This window comes from Vitis vinifera, chromosome 4 (assembly GCF_030704535.1).
Source record: "Vitis vinifera cultivar Pinot Noir 40024 chromosome 4, ASM3070453v1".
Classification (NCBI taxonomy): domain Eukaryota; kingdom Viridiplantae; phylum Streptophyta; class Magnoliopsida; order Vitales; family Vitaceae; genus Vitis; species Vitis vinifera.
This window is the reverse complement of record NC_081808.1, coordinates 717,594-739,519: the sequence shown is the minus strand read 5'-3', so window position 1 is coordinate 739,519 and position 21,926 is coordinate 717,594. Positions and strand designations below refer to the sequence as shown.

Below are 21,926 nucleotides of genomic sequence, written 5' to 3'. Positions count from 1 at the left end.
GAAACAGTTTTTGTTCTTAAAAACAAAAAAATATACTGTTTAAGTAAATCTATTTTAAGTGTTTTTAGTTATTTTTTTAAGGGTTGTTTTAAAAAATAATTATACAAATATGAAAAATAATTAAAAAGAAAGCACCATATAAAAATTATTTTTAAAACATAAGAAATAAGTTAAACAATATTTTAAGTTTTTAAACAGACTTTTACAAAATATTAGAGAACAATTTTCAAAAACTGTTTTAAAAAACACTTATGAAACAACACCTTAAATTTTTTCTTTTATTTACACAAAATATTTGAAAATAAGACTTACCTTAAACAAATAATATGTATTAAAACACTGAAGTCCACCAAAAGAAAATAATCCTGCTGCCAACCAAACAAGCCCCGTTTGTGTTTGATCATTCTAAATATTTTCAGCCATATTCTGTGTGCATTAGATTAGATTCCACTAGAGAATTGAAGTACAATGAGCAAACACACTTCAACAGAATCAAAGCCAAAATCTGCCTGATCATTTGTCAAACAAATATCTGATACAGAGGGGAAAAGTACCTGAGCCAGCTTAAACCCTGAAGCAGAGCAGGCTTGAGAATTGAACCAATTCAGAGGACGCATTGAAAGAAACTGTCGAATTAACAAAACCGAGCAGGCTAGCAGAATGAGATCAGTATTGCATCTGCATCCTTCAAAGCATTGAAGTAGACATCGCCCAACTGTGGGATGGATTATCTGCTTCAATTTCCTAAACCGTTTTGAAAGTGTTTGATAGAGAATAGTGTAAGAGATGGGAAACTGGTTGTATTCACAATAGATCTTTCTAGTTCTCAACACTCCACTGGTACAGAAGAGAGTGCATCAGAAAATGGAATCAGTAAATGTTTTCATGCCCACAAAACTGTGTCGACCAGCACTTATTGCTCCATAATCTCCATATCTTCATCAGAAACTGGATTTTCCACCTCACTCCCGCTACTCGAACCACCATCATCACCAAAGGGCAAATGATTATCTCCAAACGAATTTTCAAGAAGATGATACTTACCAAACTTAAATTGTGTTTTCCCTTCATCAATTATCCCTTTGCGCTTTCTTCTCCCATCAGTTGTCAAATTCACTGTGCAGGCAGCAGCCAACATTGCAGCATTCAAAGAATCTATCATCTCTTGATCACCATCAATTTTCTCTTCCCCACTCCCCTCATTATCAGTGTAAAAGAAGACATTATTATCCCGAGTCTTGCCATCTAACTTACATACTGGGAGCTCATACTCTACTCTTGACTTGTACATCATTGCTTTGGCATGGAGCTTGGAGATGTTATGATCAAATACTCTTATCCCTTGATCTTCAGCAATCAGCAGCCATTCTAGAAATAAAATCACTACGAAGTTAAGCATTTGAAAAACGCACGTGATATATCTGAAAAGTGGGGAAAAAATACAAAACAGGCAACTCCTTTTATGTTCTATCATCCCTGGTTCTTCTGGTTGAAGATGATCATAGGGCACACCAAAATATAGATGGCACTGGTATCCCTCATGTGAAAAATGGAGGAGGGGTGTATTATAGTAGTCAACCCACTTCGCTTTTACAATGATACGACAGCACCCCAGTATACCATAACATTGAATGATACAAATCATAACCAGACAAGTTGGTTTAGGAGATGCTGACCCTTAACAAATAAGGTAAATGACAAGAGGGTGCAGTGTAGATATAAGAGTTACTCACTCATAAAAGCTATAGGAGTTGAAAATTTTGGTCTACCCATTTCCTCTCCCATGCCACTCTGAGTAGCTACCCACTTAATTAATTGAGATGGTAATTGAGATTCAGAGAAGGCATTTATATAGGAAATAGCTTTGGCCTGATCACCATTTTCCCTGTCACCAACCAAATAACAAAATTTGTCAAATGAAATCCTTTAATGGAAAATCTTCATCTCAGCCAGATTGTTCATCTTTCTCGTACCTAACATAGAGTATGGCATTGTCAGCAACAAACAACCATGTAACAACAATATTTTTTAACTGGTTACCAAAGAGCTGAATCCCAATTTGAGGATTGAGGAAAGTATACTTTTCCATTATCACAGCATCATACAGGACTTTTCGTAAAAGAACTTCATCTTCAGCACTCTGCCATGAGACAAATTTTAAATTGGGAATTAGATAACTACTGGAATGTTTCATGTTTTCTTTCAAATGGCAAGAGCAACAGGTTTTACATCAACACATATTCTGCCACTAAGCAACCAGAGTTACCAGGGAAAAGAAGGTTGCTTATAATTGGACCCTTCTTATTACGACACTCTTCCAAATTCCAAGTCATGACCCAGAAGTAACCCATTAACGGATAATATAGCAGGAAACACAACTCTCATCAAAATCTCACCCAATTGCTTGGGGTCAGCTACATGAACCTTTCTAGACATGATAAAGCAGGAAAAACCAGAAACCATCAAGAAATGGTAAAGAAACAGCATAATCTTGATCATCTGATGAAGCGAGGAAAGTTTTAGCAACTATGAAGTATGAACAGAGTAAACAAAAGAAAAAACTAAACATACTGACCAATAGAGATGTAACAGGCAAAACCGGCTCCAGCAACATCCTTAGAAGGGTATCTGATATGCATCAAGAAGATCAGGAAGTACATATCATGATTGAAGAATGAAAAGTAAGAATAGAAGGAGTTCAACTAGACCTAAGCTAAGAAAAACTTCTTGTCAATTTCCCCCACTAAGGAGGGTAGATGGGAAGAAATATGCTCCACCAAGGATATGAAGCACCCACTGAACTTCCAACGAGAAATAAACCTTCATGAATTTACTCACCAATAAAATGTTTAACAAAAATATTGGGAAACAAGCAAAAAAAGAAAATTGCACTAAAGGTAATAAAATGGACATAAAAACGTTCTACACAAATTAAACAGAGTTTGCAGCAACAAACTAATCCTTATCCTTCTAGTGGTGGCAAGACATAGGTCTATGAGTTAACTAATGGCATGAAATACAATAAAACAAAAAATAAATAAAAATCAATTACACTGTGTCAGTGCATCGAATTAATAATGATGTCAAAAAAAAAAGAAAAATCTCCACGTTCATATGAAGGAAGCATAATCCATGTGATGCTCTGGTTTATTATACTAGAAATTCACTTTAAATAGCTCACTCAAGTGGTGGGTCATCACATACACAACGAGATGATTTTGGATGGCTAGTACATAATTTATGCTATAATCTAGATAGTCAAATGGTACAAGAATGTCATTAACTCATAGTAGATATAGACAAACTTCTTTAAGTGTCGTGAAGATTCTAAGTAAGTAAACAACCATGATGCTAAATTGAAACCTTAATTGGGAAAAAGAAAATACACTACAGCTCAGATTGATGAAAACAGAATCTCACCAAAAAAGTAACAATTCCGAAAACCACTTATCATCTCAACTGCCAAATTTCGCATATCTTTCTCCAACTCTGCTCTTGAAGCCCCTGAATCGAACTTCAAGCACAACCTCGTTATAAAAGCCTCACTCATCACAATCCCAGCTAAGTAGCCAACCCCGCATCCCACACCAACCCCTTGACAAACTTCATCACTAACAAGAGGAAAAAACACGCTCAAATCATCACCAAATGTACGATTTCCCTCTAACCTACCAACTGTCCAAACACGAACCACATCCAGAAAACCAGGGCCCAAATGGACAGAACCCACTTCAGGGTCCGAATTTTTACAACAACATATGCTAAGATAGCTAACAATCCCTTCTACCAAAAACTCAACATCACTATTCAACCAAAAGCCCCTTTTCTCGGACACCAGACGGTACAATTCGTAAATTACCGGCGCGAGTAAAGCAATTCTCTTCAGCCCACTATTACATAGAGCAGAACAAGTCACTATCAACTGAAACAGTTCTCTGTAAACCAAAATTGGGTCTTGAATTGTGAAATTACTGCTATGAAAGTTCAGAGCAGAGTAAAACCAAACCGTTTCGAGTGGTGGATCGGGCGATGCTTGCATTAATCGGAAGAAAATCGAGCTGAAAGCTGAGAAATCGCTGACCCCTTTTTCATACTCGGCAAAAAAGCGTTGGATTGACTCGTGGAGCATTTTTTGGTAGCTCTCTGAGGCTGTGTCCATCGTAGAGAGCTTGGGTGGAGACTGAAACGCTGAGTTTTGGCGTTTGTTGGTGCAGTCTTTGAATGCAGAAACCCTAGTTTTGGGGAGGGAAGATTTGGGGGTTTTGCTAACGGGCGGGTTTTTGAATTTGGTTTTTCCTTTTTCTTTTTTCTTTTTTCTTTTTTTTTTAAGACAAAAAGCAGATATATAATTAATAATAAAAAATATATATATAGCTTCTAAATATAAGAAAATAGCCACTGCCTCGATCTTCTCTTATTAAGGACATTTTCACCATTTTATCCACGCCATGTATTTTTCTTTTATCCAGACTATTTATCATAAAAGATTATAAAAAATTAAAATATAAACAAATATTTGAAAATCATGTATTCTTTAATGGACTTTTTTTTTTTAGTGAAAAATTAATATTATTAATGCTAGATGGGTTGCTTGGATTGATAATTAATTGAAACTTAACTTGAATTAAGAAATAATGAACCTAAACTTAACTTTGACTTTAACTCAAGGTACTCGGGTCAAACTTAACACAATTTCATTTTTCTAAATCCGAGTTATTTAAGTTAAACTTAGATTAATTGGGTTGTGTTCGGATTTGTTGAGTTATTAAATTCAAAATCCATTTATAATATTTTTTAAAATACTTTTTTTAATATATTTATATAAAAATTTAAATAGTGATGATGACAAAATTTTGACATAATAACAAAAAATAAAAGATAATTTTATATATTTTAAAAAGATGTGTGATATAATATAATTTGATATTTTGTTTTTAAAAATAAAAAAAAAGGAAAATAAAATATTATTATATAAAATAATACACATTATAAATATTATAAAATTATTAAAATGGGTTAGGCTTGGGTTGTCCCAACCTTAATTTAAGTGCAATCCAAATTAAGTTTGGGTTAAAAAATCTAATCCAAACCCAATTCGAATATTAAAAATAATTGTTCAAATCCTTCAAAAGAGTTGGTCCAAGTCAATCCATTTAAATTGTTCTCGTAAATATTATTAAGAAATTAAAAAACCATTATCTTTTGATTTTATTTTAGTATTTATTTACCTTTTTTTTCTTTATCTTCCTTTCATGCTATTTTTCTATCGACGGAGGTGACCCATCGTTAGCTCAAAATTTATTTAACCTAATGTAAGTGATTCAATTCTTACATTAAGCCAAAGTATTAAGATTTAACAGATGATTTTTTCATTACATCATAATTTTTTTATTAGTTTAAATATAAATGTTGCAATAAATGTGCTTTTATTTATTTTAAAATTTTATATATAAAATTTTATTTATTTATTGATTGTTATGATTTTAAATTTATTAAAGTACGGAAAAATTTAAGAAAAATGTTTTCCACGTTTGATTTTATTATGAAAAATTGAAAAAAATAAATATAATTAATATTATTTATAAATTTATATAATTTAAAATAATATAGTTTTATATAGAAAAATTAAAACAAGTGAAATAAAATTGGAATAACGGATAAACTGGAATTTACCAAAAAATTCAAATAATTTAATTTTTATATACGATTAAGGTTTTCAATACGAAAAGGCAACACTCACGCTCTACCAGCCGTCGGATCAAACATGCACTCGTCGTCGGATCAGACGTCCAAGATTGCACATCCAAAACGTCATTTTCAGCGATCAACGTCAACTTTTCCAGCTGCCTCTAGGTGCCCTTTTACTGTTTCCACTCAGCTTTGTGGAATCACACCTTCAGAAACGGAGAAAATCTGGCAATAGCTTTTTCTCTATATAATATAATATAACTAAATGTCGACGGAGAGAGGAGGTGCTGCTACGCACTTCATGGTCCGTCATTTTCTTCCGATCTCTTTCTTTTTTTTTTTTACTCGTCTGGAAAAGAAAAAGAGAGAAACTGCGAGAAAATAGAGAGAAGGTGAGAGAAAGAGAGTGTGCTTGGGTGGAATATCTTTGATGTATGACTGTATGAGCACGTACGCGTAGGTTGCGATGGATGATGATGATGAATCGAGAAGCTTGCATTTTCCATGAAGGCTGTTGCTAATAAGCGATTTAGGTCATTGGATCGGTCTTTGACCCATTGAATACGTGTTACTTGGTTATGAATTTGATCGGATAATGAACGGCATCGGCGGAGAGGAGGTCACGGCTCGGGCGGAGCCGGCTCGGCCGCTGGAGTGGAAATTTGCGCAGGTGTTTGGGGAGCGGGCGTTTGGGGAGGAAGTTCAGGAAGGTGCGATCTTTGATTTCTCGATCTGCGAGGGTTTTATTGATTTATTTGCTGATTTTGATTATAATTAGGTTCAGTTGATGCTTATTTATTTAATCAGATTATTGGAAAACAGTGAATTGACCACGAGTTAAAATTTCTTTATTGAATAGCGGAATCCTTATCATGGGACAGGAACTTGATAGAGTTTGGGTTTAGTTGCATACGTTAATGTGGTGCCAGTGACAGTGCATGCATCAATAGCATTTTTTTTTTTAATAGAGAATCACTTTAGCGAAGAAGTTCATTGTAATGTCAAGTTTATCATGATTCATAATTTAAGTTAGTCAAATGTTAATGGATAATTCCGCCTGGGTTTGATTTGGATTCTCAAATGATAGCCCAAATCAAGGACAAAACAGTCGAAATTAACAGTATCAGTGAATTTGACGACTTAAATCATTGTGTGTTTGTGTGTTTTTTTCTGTTATTATCATTTTGTTGTTGTTATTATTGTCATTATTAGTATTTGGGGACAAGGAGAGCAACATTTTAGGCCCATCTCACCTTAACCCTTCCCAAACCATGTAGTTGCTAGCATCCACTTAAGTTCCCACCACATAGCTGCCCACAAGGTTTGAGCCCCTGGCCCCTCGTAAAGGTGTTAGAACCCCTACCAACCAACCAATTGGCTGTTTATTGTGTCTGATATGGTAGCATCTTGTGTCTAGATGCATCTTAGAGGGAAGCACTATTTTGTTATGAATTAGGTTCTATGGACAACAGTGACTGCTGAATAATATTATTGGAAGCTCCATTTATGGGAGGAGGGCAGGAGTTATATCTTTCTTGTAATGTGGAATATTTGCACTCTAGGGCTGAGTTTCAGTAACCATTTGGTGTTGTGGATATTAGTGTCTTGAATTTGGGTAAATTATTCCAGGTTCAGGAGTACTGGAACAATTTATCAAGAAATACTAGTGAAAAGGGTGATTGGGATGAAAAATTTGCAGCTTAAGGGAATATGACTGTTGTCTTAGGAAGGTTATCAACTTATGTGGTTGGCATATTTAACAGATTGATACTGGATTGGATCCAAATGTGGGGTGTGCTTTAAACCTAGCAATTTCACCAATAGTTCTTGATCCACATAAGACTGGGTTTTCATGCTAGAATTATGTGAAACTATGGTAATTCAAGTCTGTATCCGTCCTGATTCCTGAAAGCTCACATGTCAGTATGTTTTGACAGGGAAAAAAAAGGCTGAAATGCTAATCAAACTCCCATCTGAGTGGAGAATACATCATGCCACATTTTTCTATGAGGAAGTCTTTGTTGTTTATTTTTTCATAGGTTTCTTTGTTGTTTTGTCTCAGGCCTTTATGGTCAGCAGAGCTCCTTGATGAGTTGATGATTGGATGAGGAGAATCCTTAACCTCTTAGGAACATGGTTGCTTCCTTTAAGTCACTAATTTGGAGATGTTGTTTGCGTTGTTTCTGCTGACTTTGTTAGGTCATAATTGTTCGCATTTTTCTCACAGGTTAAAATTGAGTTATTTTCTAACTAGTTTGTCTATTTTCCAACTGTCCTATCTACAGTTGATATCATATCAGCTATTGAGTTTGATAAAACTGGGGACCATCTTGCTACTGGAGATCGTGGGGGTCGGGTGGTTTTATTTAACAGAACTGATACGAGGGATGTATGTTGCTAGACTGTTTGCTTGTTTATTTTGTTGTCAGATGTATTTGTGTTGGTTTCTTTATGTGTTGTTTGTTTCACTTTGTAGCATGGTGGGAATCGAAGAGATTTAGAGATGGCGGATTATTCACCAAGCAGGCATCCTGAGTTCCACTATAAAACCGAGTTTCAGAGCCATGAACCAGAGGTGTCCTTTAAGAATTTCGTTTCTGGGTTGCTGATGATTACCATATCCTTTTATCTTGTCTGTCTTCCATCCTTACTGGACTCTGGAATTTAATTCTGCATTTAATATGTTTGAATTCAGTTTGACTATCTCAAGAGCTTGGAAATTGAGGAGAAAATCAACAAGATTAGATGGTGTCAGACAGCTAACAGCGCACTGTTTCTTCTCTCCACTAATGATAAAACCATCAAATTCTGGAAGGTAGGGAAAGGCATCAATTGAACTTTTTGAATTTTGTGATTATCAACTGTTTTTAGATAGATTGACCTTGACATCAAATCTTTTTGGCATTTAATTAGAATCAGTTGTTTTTTGTCCACTTTTATATCTATTGTTCCCAGAATGTGATACCATCTTTCAATAACTTTTTTAGTGCACTGTAGTTTGCAATTGTCCCGTGTTGTTCCATGGCTTTTACTTGTGGTCAGAATTTAGATCTTTCTATTTGTTGTTTGGTTGTGAATATTGATTAATCTTGTTTCCCTGGATCATAATCAGCAAGAAACAATCATGACCATCACCATGGTTGTGATTATTTTGAAGTTTCATATTTCATCTTAATGATTATTAATTATTTGATGGTGTTGTGAAATAGGTTTGGTTTATAAAACATTTATATTTGTCTTCCTTTTTTTTTTCTTTTTTCTTTTTCAATAATTTCAAGAGTGGCAACTTCCTAAGCTGTTGTGGTGTTCTTGTGCTTCTGTTTTAATGTTGAACAGGTCCAAGAGAAGAAGGTCAAGAAAGTATGTGACATGAATGTTGACCCTTCAAAAGCTTTGGGAAATGGTATTGTTTGTTCAAGTATATCAACAAGCTCCAAACCATGTATTGCAAATGGAGGATGTGTCAACAGAACCTTCAATTATTTGAGCACTGACTTTTCATTTCCACCTGGGGGAATACCATTCCTACATTTGCCCAGGGTAGTCCTCACTCCAATATACTTATTTTTCATTGATTTGGAGTAAATAAATCGATAAATTCTAGAAATTTCCAGGTATTTTGTTTCATTCATACGTTAATGATTTAATAATAATTGTACTTCAATGCATGACATTGAATATGCATGTATGTAGTGACCGATTGAACAAATTGGTTTGATTTTGTATGATTAGTTGCGCTAACACTTAGTTCATTCATAATATTTAGGTGATGAGTCATGAGACAAGCTCAGTGGCCAGGTGTCGGAGAATTTATGCTCATGCCCATGACTATCATATCAATTCCATTTCAAATAACAGGTGCACTCACATATCTTGTTGAACATATTCCTCTACTTTTTGTATGATTTGTATTACAGCATGTCCTGTTTTTATATATTGGCATGTATTCCTAATTGGAGTTGCATCTTGTCCTTTTTTGTTGAACTCCAGATTAACGGCCATTAACTTGTGTCATGTTGACCACCTGTTTCTAGGATGACTTCTTGTTTTCTCTCTCTGAAATATGCACATGGAGGCTTTGCTACCATATTTTTTTGAAACATATATCCTTCTGATGCCATTGATGGCTTTATTTTGTTACTAGCTTTTTTAATCCCATTGGTATGGGTTTTGCAGTTTCAACAATCTATTGAGTAATGTTTTAGATGACACCATTCATTTGGTTTGACAGAGAACATTTGTGATGCATCTGGGGGAAAGATGTAAGCACCTAAAATGTAAGGTTGGCTACATGTTGAGCCTGCATGGTGAATTTGGGCATCTTTTGTAACAGTTAATGTTGTAGTACTTGCATTATTAAAAAAGAAAGAAAGCAAGAAAAGAACTACTTCTGTGGATTTATATCTGAGCTGCTTATCAATGATTTTTTTCGAATGGAAGATGGGGTTGTGATGGAATTGAAGCAAACTAAGATAATCAAAGTTGGGGTGATTTACAATGAACCTCTTTCAAAATAAATATGTTATCACATATTGTAAAAATATATAATAATTCATGGATTATTCCATATGGAATACATTGTTGAATAATATGTTTGCTGATTACCACTGGGAGTCATGTTGTTGGCTGTGAATGCCTCAAAAGTTCTTTGTCTATTGGCTAACCACAATAATGAAAATATTCTGATGTGCAGAGTCAATATTCCTGTTCGGACAGAGGAAGCTCTTTGCCTCACATTGTTTTTACCTTGTGCTAAATGCATTTTATCATCACATACATCTAATTTTTGAGAATGCAAATTTGGGTCATCCATTCTGCACATTCTGTTTTTTAAACACCCATTTATTTTGTGTGATGTTGAATGCTTGTGTTTTTTACTTTAATTTTTTACTATGGTTTAGTCCTACTACTCAAAGAAGAGGAGGAGGGAAAATAAAGAAGGCTCGAAGAGGAGGGGCCCCCACCTAATAAATTTTTCTTGTACCCTTTACAGAAATGTTGATCTTAGCTTCCATTGTTAAGTTCTCCCTTTAAATCATCTCACTTGTTAGGTAAAATTTTGTTGATCTCAGAGAGAGTATTTGCTTACCTTATTTATCTTTCCTCAGTGGACAATCAAATTGAGTAGAAGGGTGGATTTTTATTTTTAAACAAATTCTATTTTCTTCTCTTTTTTTTTTCTCCCTTAACAAAAGCAATGTAATAGGAGTGCCCTTCATATTAGATTTAAATGTGTAAATCCTGTTTTTTTTTTTTTTTTTTTTCTCTTTAAACTAATATGTTTCAAGGCACTGTTTGAAGCAATTAAGGAGAACGTTTAATATTCTTTACATGTAATTTAACCTTTGGAATTGCTGCCTAGTTATATTAGCTGGATGTCCTGGATTGCATGGTCTCCTTTTGCTAACATATTCATGATATTGACAGATCACTTAACACTCCTTTTCTTTTCCATTTATAGTGATGGTGAAACTTTTATATCAGCTGATGATCTCCGGATAAATCTCTGGAACTTGGAAATTAGCAGTCAAAGTTTCAACATTGTTGATGTGAAGCCTGCAAACATGGAGGATCTAACTGGTAGAACTCCCAGCCTTCTGAAAGAAAATTGTGTCTAAATGGGTTGTTTTAACTTCTGAATTTTAAGTGTTATTTAATGACTTGGGCATGTTAAAAAGAACTTTGCTTGAATAGATTAAGTATAGCTGTCTTTCTGATTTATGTTTCTGATTGTAACTTGGTTGTATTTATATTTATTATAATATTATTGAATTTGTAATTGCAGAGGTTATAACTTCAGCAGAATTTCATCCTTCCCACTGCAATATGTTAGCATATAGTAGCTCAAAAGGCTCAATCCGTCTTATTGATTTGCGGCAATCAGCTTTATGTGATACACATTGCAAATTGTGAGTGATCTTTTGGTCTTTGTCTAGTTTTGTGTCTCGTTTCTTGTTTACATGATCTAGAAGATCCTTTGGTTTCAGAACACTCTAGGTCAGCAATGGAGTTTTTTGTAGATAGTTATGTGGAATTTTAATTTCTGATATTCTTTTTAAATGCTCATTTGATCATACAGGTTTGAGGAACTGGAGGCATCTACTTCAAGATCTTTTTTTACAGAGATAATTGCCTCAATTTCTGATATAAAGTTTTCAAAGGATGGAAGACATTTACTTAGTCGTGATTATATGACACTTAAGGTTCATTAATTCTTATTTTCCAGTGATTTTGTTTGAAGTGTTCACATCAAAGTTTGCAATTGCATATATGGAAACTATAGATATGCTTGCATACTCTGCGTGCCATTATGCATGCGTAAAAGAAATAAATGGCTTGGTGTGTTCCCATATTTTCTACTTCCCTGTATTGTTCTCTTGTTCATTTGGTTTCTTGTAATGGACTATATTCACCTTCCTGTCGTGGTATTTATAAATTTCACCCATTTTCCAGTGAACGTTTTGATTCCAAATTGCTACTTCAATCCTACTCTCTTGGACTGGCTTCATTACCAACAGAGGCACACTAGCTCCTAGTCTGGGAACCCCACCTTAATCATCACTGCATTTGGAGTTCAATATGGTATTTTTCCAGGGTAATTTCACCCATTTTCCAGTGATCGTTTTGATTCCAAATTGCTCTTTCAATCCTACTCTCTTGGACTGGCTTCATTACCAACAGAGGCACACTAGCTCCTAGTCTGGGAACCCTACCTTAATCATCGCTTTGGAGTTCAATATGGTATTTTTCCAGGGTACACCTTAGCTAACTTAATGGAGTTATTTTTCAAATAATATGAAAAAGTGATGATTCAATCTTCTTTGGAAGCACAAACACCCGTTTTGTTTTTCTCAGTAGAAGAAGCAATGTGTAACAGATTCTCTGACTCATCCTTTTTATGCTTCTCTATGAAGTCCTACTGACCAAATGGTACACAGAAAATTAAAAATAGTAGCTACTATATGTGAAAGACTTTCTCTAGTGAACCCCTTAATATTACAATGCTTTATGACTGCATATAAGTGCGTTTCTGTTTTCTGATTAGCCCTTTCTACTTTCAATTTGAACACGACACTCTTGTTTTTCTCTTGTTGCTTGTTCAGCTGTAAATCATAGTGTTAGTGTAGTGTACCAGTTGATTTGAATATATGAAAATCATTGTTGTTGGATACATGTTACCTTGAGGGGGCAGTTCAGTTACAATCCCAAATTTTCTCAACTGTTGCTTCCTTCCTACACCGAACATTTCTGCTTCTGTTTGCTCATGATGAATTTCCTTGGTTGTCAGTTGTGGGACATAAATATGGAGTCTGTGCCAGTCGCAACTTTCCAAGTTCATGAGCATTTAAGACCTAAGGTGATTTCACTTCTTCATGAAGCTTCCTTTTTTTTTGGTGCTTTGATTTGAATGGAGTTATTTTGGGCTTTATTGTCAAATAATATGAACTATTTAATTATTATCATTATTTAAATCTTGATCAGCTGTGTGATTTATATGAAAATGATTCTATCTTCGACAAATTTGAGTGTTGTCTGAGTGGAGATGGACTACGAGTGGCGACTGGTTCCTACAGGTGTGATTTATGCTTGATCCATAATTATAGTGATCAATAAAATCCTGGGCCAAGATGCCTTCGCCTGAATATTTGATGTAATGTGGTTTTTTTCATGTGATTGCAGTAATCTATTTCGTGTATTTGGTTGTTCTGAAGGCAGCACAGAAGCCACAACTTTGGAAGCCAATAAAAATCCCATGATGTATGTTCTTAAACATGTTTAATCTTGGTTATATATGTTTTAATGGTGAGAACAACTGCAATTTGGTTTTAGTCTACATCAAACCAAATGATATTTTCAACATTAAAAAGTTATGTTGATTATTTTGTCTGATCTTTATAATTGATGTTAAATATATGCATGCCATGCACTTTCAGGAGGCAAGTCCAGACCCCCTCAAGGCCTTCTAGATCCCTGGGCTCTCTATCTCGTGTTGGCAGGCGAGGTATGTTCTTGCTTATATCTGAACTTTAAAATTCAAACTGGTGGTTTAAGCCTCAAAATTGTTTTATCTCTGCAGCCAGATTCACATTTAGAATAACTTAATGTACGATCTCAGAAAGTCATTAGATATAATCCGAAAACTAGTTAGGTTCAAATACAATCATTTAACTTCTACTCCAAATATTCGCAATCAGCTTCACTATTTCGAATTTCAATTCCACTTTGTGAGTAGATCATTCAATTTTTAGAGCAATTGTAGAAGACCCAGAAAACTGACATGTTAGGGATTCCATTTCTGTGAAAAGGAACAGATAGTTCTGGAGCTGACACAAATGGAAACGCTTTTGATTTCATGACAAAGTTGCTCCATTTAGCCTGGCATCCAACTGAAAACTCCCTAGCTTGCGCCACTTCAAACAGCCTGTACATGTACTATGCATAAAGATGGTCTTGGAAAGATTTATGTAATTTTGCGCGGCAAAGGCTGCTTTGCCTTCTTCACCAACCAGTGACGTGGAAGCTGCCTCATCATCCAGGATCTGGACAATCCACTGGAAGCCTAGCATGTCCTCCAAGAATTGAACTTGGCTTTTGCTCAAAGGGTGGCAACACATTTAGTGGGATCGTGCTCTCTCATGAGAGAAGATTCATGCAGTTCTGTCCTCATAGTGTTCTGTTTAGGTCAAGAAATTGTGATTGATAGTATCCATTCTTCCTGCAACTGAAAAAAAGCTTGAGCTCGAGGTCAATGGAAATCTGAATCCAGGGGAAGGAGCTAGTGTGGTGCATCAATTCAATTGCACCTGTGGCTTGCAATTTGTATTATTTGAATCCAACATTCTGATGGCTTGTATTAAATTTTATCATGTTCATTATAATCTTCCATCCCAAACTTTTCTCCTGTTTCACTGGTTTGTTATGACCTTTGCCAAATAATAGTTACCCCGTCTGGCTGAATCTGAACTGAAGGCCTTACGCATCGATTTTTCAGACTCTCCAGCTTGAACTAAGATGACTGGATCTGAATCGAGTCAGGATTTTTCTGTGCATGGTTTTTAGGTCAAGGCACCTATCCATCACCATTGATTGAAGAACTAAGGTACTGTGCATCTACTTCTCAAGGGGTTTCTGTTGCTTCTCAATTTGCACTGGAAGTTGTTTTTGAAAACAATTTTTTTTTTTTTTTGGAATTTGTTATGAAAATAGGCCTTTTTTTAGTACAATACCAAAAATATTGTAAGATATGGATATATTCTGATATCGTTTTTTTTTTTTTTTCCATTTCTTTGAACTCCGCGGAAATTTGTCGATATTTCCAATTAAATCTTCTTATTCCTAGGTGTTCCATGGGAATAAATTGCTATTCCTTTCCTCCACAAAGAAAGGGGTATTCCAAGTCACAGCATAAGAGGTGACCAAAATTTAGCCTAAGGGTGTTGGTAATATACATTCCAACCATATCTAATCTCATAGGTGCAGGCATGATGTTTTTTGTGTTCATTTCGCTTTCATTTTTTTCAAATTTTTCCACTTTTAAAACACTTTTAAATTATTCAGACTTTTAACCTCTTTACAACATATTTTTATGAAAATTTACATAAATTATTCCCATCCTAAAAATATATGCATTTGATACAAACATAATATTATCGTGTATTAAAAAATGTATAAGAATAATTGGGATTAACTTTTAATTTATCTCAAATACTTTTTTGTTAGCAAACAATTTGTGGAAAAATGAATTTGTCTTAGACATGTTTAGTTCTCATAAAATATTAAGGAGAGAAAAAAAATGCTAAAATCATTATGGAAAATACTAAAGAAAATAAAATATAAATAAAATTAATAAAAAATGTTTGCATTTTAAAATTATTTAACCTTTTTATAATAAAAAAACAAATGAAATGAATTTGAAAATACATAAAAATAATTTGTTTATTTTAATATATTTTTTATTTTTTATTTTTGCATATTTTTTCTTTATTTTATTTCTTTCATATTTTTTCTTAAATTTGTTGAGAACCAAACATAACTTTAAATAGAAAAAAAAAATGTGTGGAAGAGAATAATGTATATTAAAATTTTTTTAAATAAATTTATTAAGTATTAGTGTTTTAAGATCTATAGAGTGGTGAGGAAGTTTCCAAATGAACCTTTTTTTTTTTCATAATATAATATTTTTTATATTATAATATAATAGAGTTTATTTACATTTCACTACTAATAAGATATACAAATTCACCTAATTAGGAATGAAAATGGAACGAATTTTGCAGTGAACCATAACGAAATGTAGAGAAGAAACCGCAGAGGACGGAAGTCATACCTGTCTTGTGGCCTCCACGGAGCCTCAAATATAAACCCTCCCTTCTCTCTCGAGGAGATTCTCTACTGTTCTCTGTCTCTGAAAAATGGCGCTTCTGACGAGGACCTCACGCCTGGCCTTGACCGCGCCGCAGAGAATCGCTGCGCTGCACACGACGCTTCCATCCTTATCGTCGGAGTCGGCGGCGCCGGCGCCGTATTCTCGCGCTCCACCGCCATCGTCGACCTCTCCTGCCGGCCTCTCCAAGGCTGCGGAGTTCGTGATCTCCAAGGTCGACGATCTGTTGAACTGGGCTCGTCGCGGATCCATCTGGCCCATGACCTTCGGCCTCGCCTGCTGCGCTGTGGAGATGATGCACACCGGCGCTGCTCGCTACGATCTCGACCGATTCGGTATCATTTTCAGGCCCAGCCCTAGGCAGTCCGATTGTATGATCGTGGCCGGTACTCTCACCAACAAGATGGCTCCAGCGCTTCGCAAGTGCGTTTTTTTAACCTCTTATTTTCTGTGTTCTGTTTGGTCTCTGAGAAAATGGTGGAAAATGGAAAATTTTGAGATTTTTTTGGTCTTACGTAGAAGATGTTTTTGTTTGTTTTGCTTTTTATCTCCTAATTGTTTGTGTTTGTTTGCTTTTAGAGTTTCAACGTTGATTTAGGGCATTTTTAGATGTTGAGAATGTGGTTGTTATGGAAATTGGTGTCATCACTACCACTTCCGCCATTGGTGGTGTGGATCATTCGTGTGCATCTGTTATGTAGAGTCAACCAATGAGATAGAGAGGGAAGCAGTCCTTGGATGGGTATTCTATAGCCTGGGAGAACAGTTGCAGCACCTTACTTACACCCGCGAATAGAATCAGACATAGAAACAGTGGAAGTGCCCTTGAATATTTACTTGTGAGGCCTCAGAAGAAGCACATGATAGATGTGGTTGTTGTTGGTTGTGAGGTTATGGAATTAAAACTAGAGAATGAAAATAAGGAAAAGTAGCCTGAGTTTGGAGAAACATAAGAAAAAGTATTCCCTGTTTTTCTGCTGAAAATTCTAAATAAAAGAGGAGGTGTAGGGGCACTCTTTTAACTTTAAACACTTAAATCCTTTATAGGCAATTTTTTATTTTGTGACCGAAGTCCCAAGGGCCTGAGGTAAGAGGATAGGGTCCAATTATTTTCTTTGAAGACTTGGGGCCTTGGTAGAAAAAAGGAGCTAAATTTAAATATTTTTGAACAAAAGATAATTGTAAATTTAGGGAAACAAAAGTAAGAGTTGCAAATAAGGAATGTTCTAAAAAGGTTTGCCAGTTTCTGAATTAAATAATAATAATAATAATAATGGAAGGAAGAACCATTAGTTTACAGTTATACATCCTACTTAAAGCATAGGTGCTTGATGTTGGAAATGTTTTCAGTCCATCCCTTTCTATTGTTTTGGAAACAGGACTTGCATTGGTTAATAACTTTCTTTTAAGGAGAAAGATGGAGGACTGGTGTTCAAAGGTTGGCTACGGACATGATGATGAAGCTTGAAATAAGTGTGGGTGGAACAATTTTCTAAATCATAACAAGATGCAGGACATCTTAGGTGTGGAGAACATACTAATAGGAAATGGTATTGTTGATAAGCTTCTTATCAGCTGACCTAAGAGCGCTTGGAGTTTCTAAGGAGTTGTTTTAGAAGCTGGGTTTGCACCATTCTTTGTTATATGGACTTTGACTCTGTGAGTGTGGTTCTCATCAGCTGCATGGCGTTGATGCAGCTACTAAGCAGTTTAAGACTTATCAACTTTGGCTTAGGGGATTTTTATTTTTTTTTGTTCAGAAACTTGTAGGGTTCATTTCTAGTTTAGTTTTAGTATGAAGAGGATATTTTGAAGGGCTCTTTTCGTTTGTACCTGATTGCCATCTAGATTACATCTCTGCTATTATTTTTTTGTTAATCTTGTTGCTTCAGTTGTGGTGTATATTTTTTGAAGTGTTTATGTTGGTGGATAAGCAGCAAATCTAGAAATGGTGTGCAGCTGAAAATTTTTTGGTTGGCTGAAATTAACGATGTGATTTGCCATTTCTTTTCTCCTTTTAAAGTATTTGATCTGGAAAAGTTGTATTTTTGTCAAATCAGATCCTATCATGACATGCAAGTTAGTAAAATTTATAGCTTTAATTAGCCAAAAGCAAACCCGGTGAATCTGCTTGAGATCTTGGGACTTCACACATGAAACCTGCAGGCATATTATTCCAACCATTATAGAATTGGTTTGCAATTATTCTAAACGGCAAAAACAGTAGATACCAAACTTAGAACTAGCAGTAAAAATTGCCACACCTGGTGTGTTGAGCAAGACAGAAAACCTAAAATGGCAATCCAAACAAGATACCTGCAAGGAACTATCATATAGTTTATATATGATTCTTATTTGCCTAAAAAAATCCCCAACTCCAGGATAGAGCATGGTCTTAAACATAATTGAGGTTCATGAGATCTTGTGTCAAAAGGGGTCTCTTGGAGAAAACAAAGTCTTAAGTTTCAAATATGCAGCTTCCTTCCTCCACCCCTTCCTCCTCCTCACTCTATCACTTGCACAAGCATAAAGAGCTGACTCTCTCACTCTCTAATCCTATAATATCGCAATCCTGTCATACATACATTTCATTTCTCTCTCACACTTGGCATGAAACATAGACAGCTGCAGAAAGACATCTGGTGGGATAAGTTCATGACAAGGTAATGTTATGGTATTTAATCATCCAGCCTAAACATCTTTTCTTCCCATAATTCCCTGTCATTGCTCTCCTCTACTAACTGGAGGATCTAATCACTAATACTTGCTGATTCAGACTCTCAACCAACCTAGAAACTGTCACCAGAACTAATGCAGAGTATTGATAGCAACAAGAAACTTAAGGGCCTGTTTGGAAGTGTTTTTTAAAACAGTTTTTAAGAATGGTTTTTTGTGTTTTCAAAAACAAAATTACATTAGGGAACTGAATTCTAAAAAACAATTTTGTTCTTAAAAACCAAAAAAAGCATGTTTTGTTGAATTAGTAAAAAACAGTTTTATAAAACAATTTTTTAAAAAAAATTGTATTTTCTTTGATTAGCTTAATACTTTAAATATAAATAATTTTAGATAAAAAATTCTATCCATTTAAAAAAAAATGTATCTATTTTTAAATATAAAAAATGTTTTTTTAATCATTTTTTTCTTTTTTTGTTCTAAAACCTTTTCCGTTACCAGTCCGTCGCCCCCAAATTTTTTTTTTTCTCTTTTGGACCTTTCTTCTTCCCTCTGAGACAATCTCTCTTCCTCTCTCTTCTCATCCACTGCTTCCATAGTCCTCTCTTCCTCTCCCTTCTCATCACTTCCATTTCCCCACTCCTCCTCCCTTCTCTCTCTCTCTTGCTCACACCACACATGTTTTCTCATCTAAGCATAATCCATGGTCATACCCACCTCCATTGCCCCATCCGTGTGAATTTCAGATCCCAGCGCTGGCACCTTCTTCCACAACCAACATTGCCGCTGGTTTATTCTCTCATTTGGAGAAGGAAAAGGGAAAAAAAATTTGAGAACATAGATTCAATGGTTTATGGGTTTGTTCTCTGTGTGTGGATTTAGGATTTGGTTCAATTTGTTGTATGATAGGGTTTGTGGGTCTGTTCTTTGTGTGTGTGTTTTTGTGTTCTTTGTGGGGTTATTTTGTGTGTTTTTTTTGTTTAGCTAACAGTATAGAAATAAGGAAAACAACTTCAGATTGTTCTCCAAAAACATCATGGAGAACAACTTTAAAAACACGGAGAATAATTGCCAAATGAGTTTTTGAGTGTGTTATGTTTTCAAGAACAGAAAACAGTTTTTGGAAACACCTTCCAAACAGGACCTTAGTTTCGTTTTAGCAGGCCCATCTAAGAGCAGCAGCATCCTTGCCTCACAACTGGCAAAGATGCCACCAAGGATTTAATGGCTACATGGTAAAAACCCAAATTCACATTTATCAAGTTGTTGAACCTCCACTATCACAGCAAGGGGTCCAGTGGTATTCCCCAGCTCCTTGATAATTGCTAGTGGAGATGAAAGGGGAAATGGAGTAAGAACAGAGAGCAACTATTTTGCAAGGAATGATATTCTGGTTGGATGCCAATAAACAAATTTTAAACTACTTGCAATTGAATCAACTATGATATGCAAGGGAACATAAGTTGACGTCTTGAATTCATTCCAGGATTATTCCTTCTATATTGTTCGGCAATAGAGACTGGTACTTTTACCAACATACTGAAATTTATTGCAGGGTGTATGACCAAATGCCTGAGCCTAGGTGGGTCGTCTCCATGGGAAGCTGTGCAAATGGGGGTGGATACTACCACTACTCCTACTCTGTTGTTCGGGGTTGTGACAGGATTGTCCCCGTTGACATCTATGTTCCAGGTTGCCCTCCAACTGCCGAAGCCCTACTCTATGGACTTCTTCAGCTGCAGAAGAAGATCAACAGGCGCAAAGATTTCCTCCACTGGTGGACCCAATGAGGACCTCCAACCTATTTCTGGTTAGCTCCTGAGCACACTCATTAAAATAATAAAATACAACTTTGGTAGGTTCCCCCTGGTTAAATGCCTTATGTAAAGGGAGAAATTGCATGGACTTGTTCTTTCTTATCATAGACCCGACATGCTTTGCCTGTATTTCATGAACAAGCTTTTGTCCTTGGGAAAAATGTTTGAAACTGTGATGCACTCTCTTATCTACTCTGTAATTGTTGAAAGCTGCCTGCGGCCTTTGATTTTGTGACTAAATAACAATGTTTTGTCTGAATTTGAGAAGATCCTTGTGGTGCATCTTTGTTCTGTTAGGTCGGGAACCATCCCAGAGAAAAAAAGTTTTGATATCTGGGTTTTTAAATAAAATGTTGTTCTTGAAAATTATTTAAAACTTTTTTAAAAAAAATAAAATATTGTTCTTGTAAATAATTTAAAACTATTTTTAATAATCATTTTTAGAAATTATTTTTTTGAGAGTATTTATTTTTTGGAAAATGTTATCAAGTATGCCCTAAGCTTCTATGAGGCTGAAGGTGGATGGGGTGATACTGCGTGCACTATTAGCTTATGGTGTTCCTCTATTATTGCTTTGGTAGCATGGTTGCTTCCCCTTATTTTCCTTATAGAAACAATAATTTGATTTTGATTTTCTGATCTTCCCCTCAATTCTTTAAAGAAAAATTCTAAGGGCGCCAAATATGGAACTCAAAATATAATGCTTGATGGGATTTTTTTATTTTAAAAATACTAATGAAAATATTTGTCTGTAAAATAAATGTAAAAATATTTGTTTCATATTTCTTTTTTTTGTTCTATGATTTTTCTCATACTCCATTTTTCTCCTTGTGTTTTGGTTAGAGTTGGATGCGGTTTCACATGAACTTCGATAATGTTGAATGAAAAGCTATCACGGATTAAATCTCTAGATTTTAGTATTGTTGTTGGAATTTTTCTAAAATTTGTAGATTTTTAGTAGGTTCTTTATCGAAAACCTTAATCACACCCAATTGATTTAAGAATTGGGGTTTCAACCTTAGTACCTTGAGACTTCATGAATGAAACTTAATTATATTTATATTCATATAAACATTTTAACTAAATGCATAATTTTAATCAAATTCTTTATAGATGAATTGAAACTTAAATTTTATTTTATTTTTTATTTTTTGTTAAGTTTATGAACGGACAATATCTTGAATAATGGCAAAAAGAATAGTGATTTATCATGTGTTTCCCTCAACTTTTTTATTTTTTTATTATTTATTTAGTTTTTTAAAATTGTTACAATAATGTTGAGAACATGATTTATGTGATAAAGCATCTTCGAAGCATCATAAAATGAAAGGAAATTTTCCTAGAACATAATCAATTGCAAA

The 21,926-nt window shown here is 34.9% G+C and overlaps 3 protein-coding genes across 5 annotated transcripts; 2 read left to right on the top strand and 1 right to left on the bottom strand.

Annotated features, from left to right (window-relative positions):
* Window positions 1-294: 294 nt before the first annotated feature.
* On the bottom strand, window positions 295-4,294 carry LOC104878980 (uncharacterized). Of its 2 annotated transcripts, none has more exons than XM_010650026.2 (5): window positions 3,421-4,294; window positions 2,576-2,628; window positions 1,974-2,140; window positions 1,734-1,885; window positions 295-1,368 (listed from the first exon to the last, which is right to left on the bottom strand). In XM_010650026.2, the coding sequence occupies exons 1-5, from the start codon at window positions 4,157-4,159 to the stop codon at window positions 914-916; spliced, it is 1,566 nt and encodes a 521-aa protein (XP_010648328.1). In that variant the 5' UTR covers window positions 4,160-4,294; the 3' UTR covers window positions 295-913. The 2 variants fall into 2 exon arrangements, with proteins under 2 accessions (XP_010648328.1, XP_010648329.1); XM_010650027.2 differs by having other exon boundaries at window positions 3,973-4,294.
* A 1,668-nt stretch (window positions 4,295-5,962) lies between these two features.
* On the top strand, window positions 5,963-14,679 carry LOC100257641 (serine/threonine protein phosphatase 2A 55 kDa regulatory subunit B beta isoform). 2 transcript variants are annotated; one of them, XM_010650025.3, is made up of 14 exons: window positions 5,963-6,398; window positions 7,974-8,077; window positions 8,165-8,263; window positions 8,384-8,503; window positions 9,025-9,228; window positions 9,455-9,546; window positions 11,150-11,268; window positions 11,474-11,597; window positions 11,768-11,891; window positions 12,977-13,045; window positions 13,171-13,262; window positions 13,369-13,446; window positions 13,623-13,690; window positions 14,001-14,679. In XM_010650025.3, exons 1-14 carry the CDS (start codon window positions 6,284-6,286, stop codon window positions 14,129-14,131), a joined length of 1,539 nt encoding a protein of 512 aa, XP_010648327.1. In that variant the 5' UTR covers window positions 5,963-6,283; the 3' UTR covers window positions 14,132-14,679. The 2 variants fall into 2 exon arrangements, with proteins under 2 accessions (XP_010648327.1, XP_002277550.1); XM_002277514.5 differs by having other exon boundaries at window positions 13,995-14,679.
* Window positions 14,680-15,901: 1,222 nt separating this feature from the next.
* Window positions 15,902-20,832, top strand: LOC100262767 (NADH dehydrogenase [ubiquinone] iron-sulfur protein 7, mitochondrial). Its single transcript, XM_002277447.4, has 2 exons — window positions 15,902-16,495; window positions 20,304-20,832. The coding sequence occupies exons 1-2, from the start codon at window positions 16,101-16,103 to the stop codon at window positions 20,536-20,538; spliced, it is 630 nt and encodes a 209-aa protein (XP_002277483.1). The 5' UTR covers window positions 15,902-16,100; the 3' UTR covers window positions 20,539-20,832.
* Window positions 20,833-21,926: the final 1,094 nt, after the last annotated feature.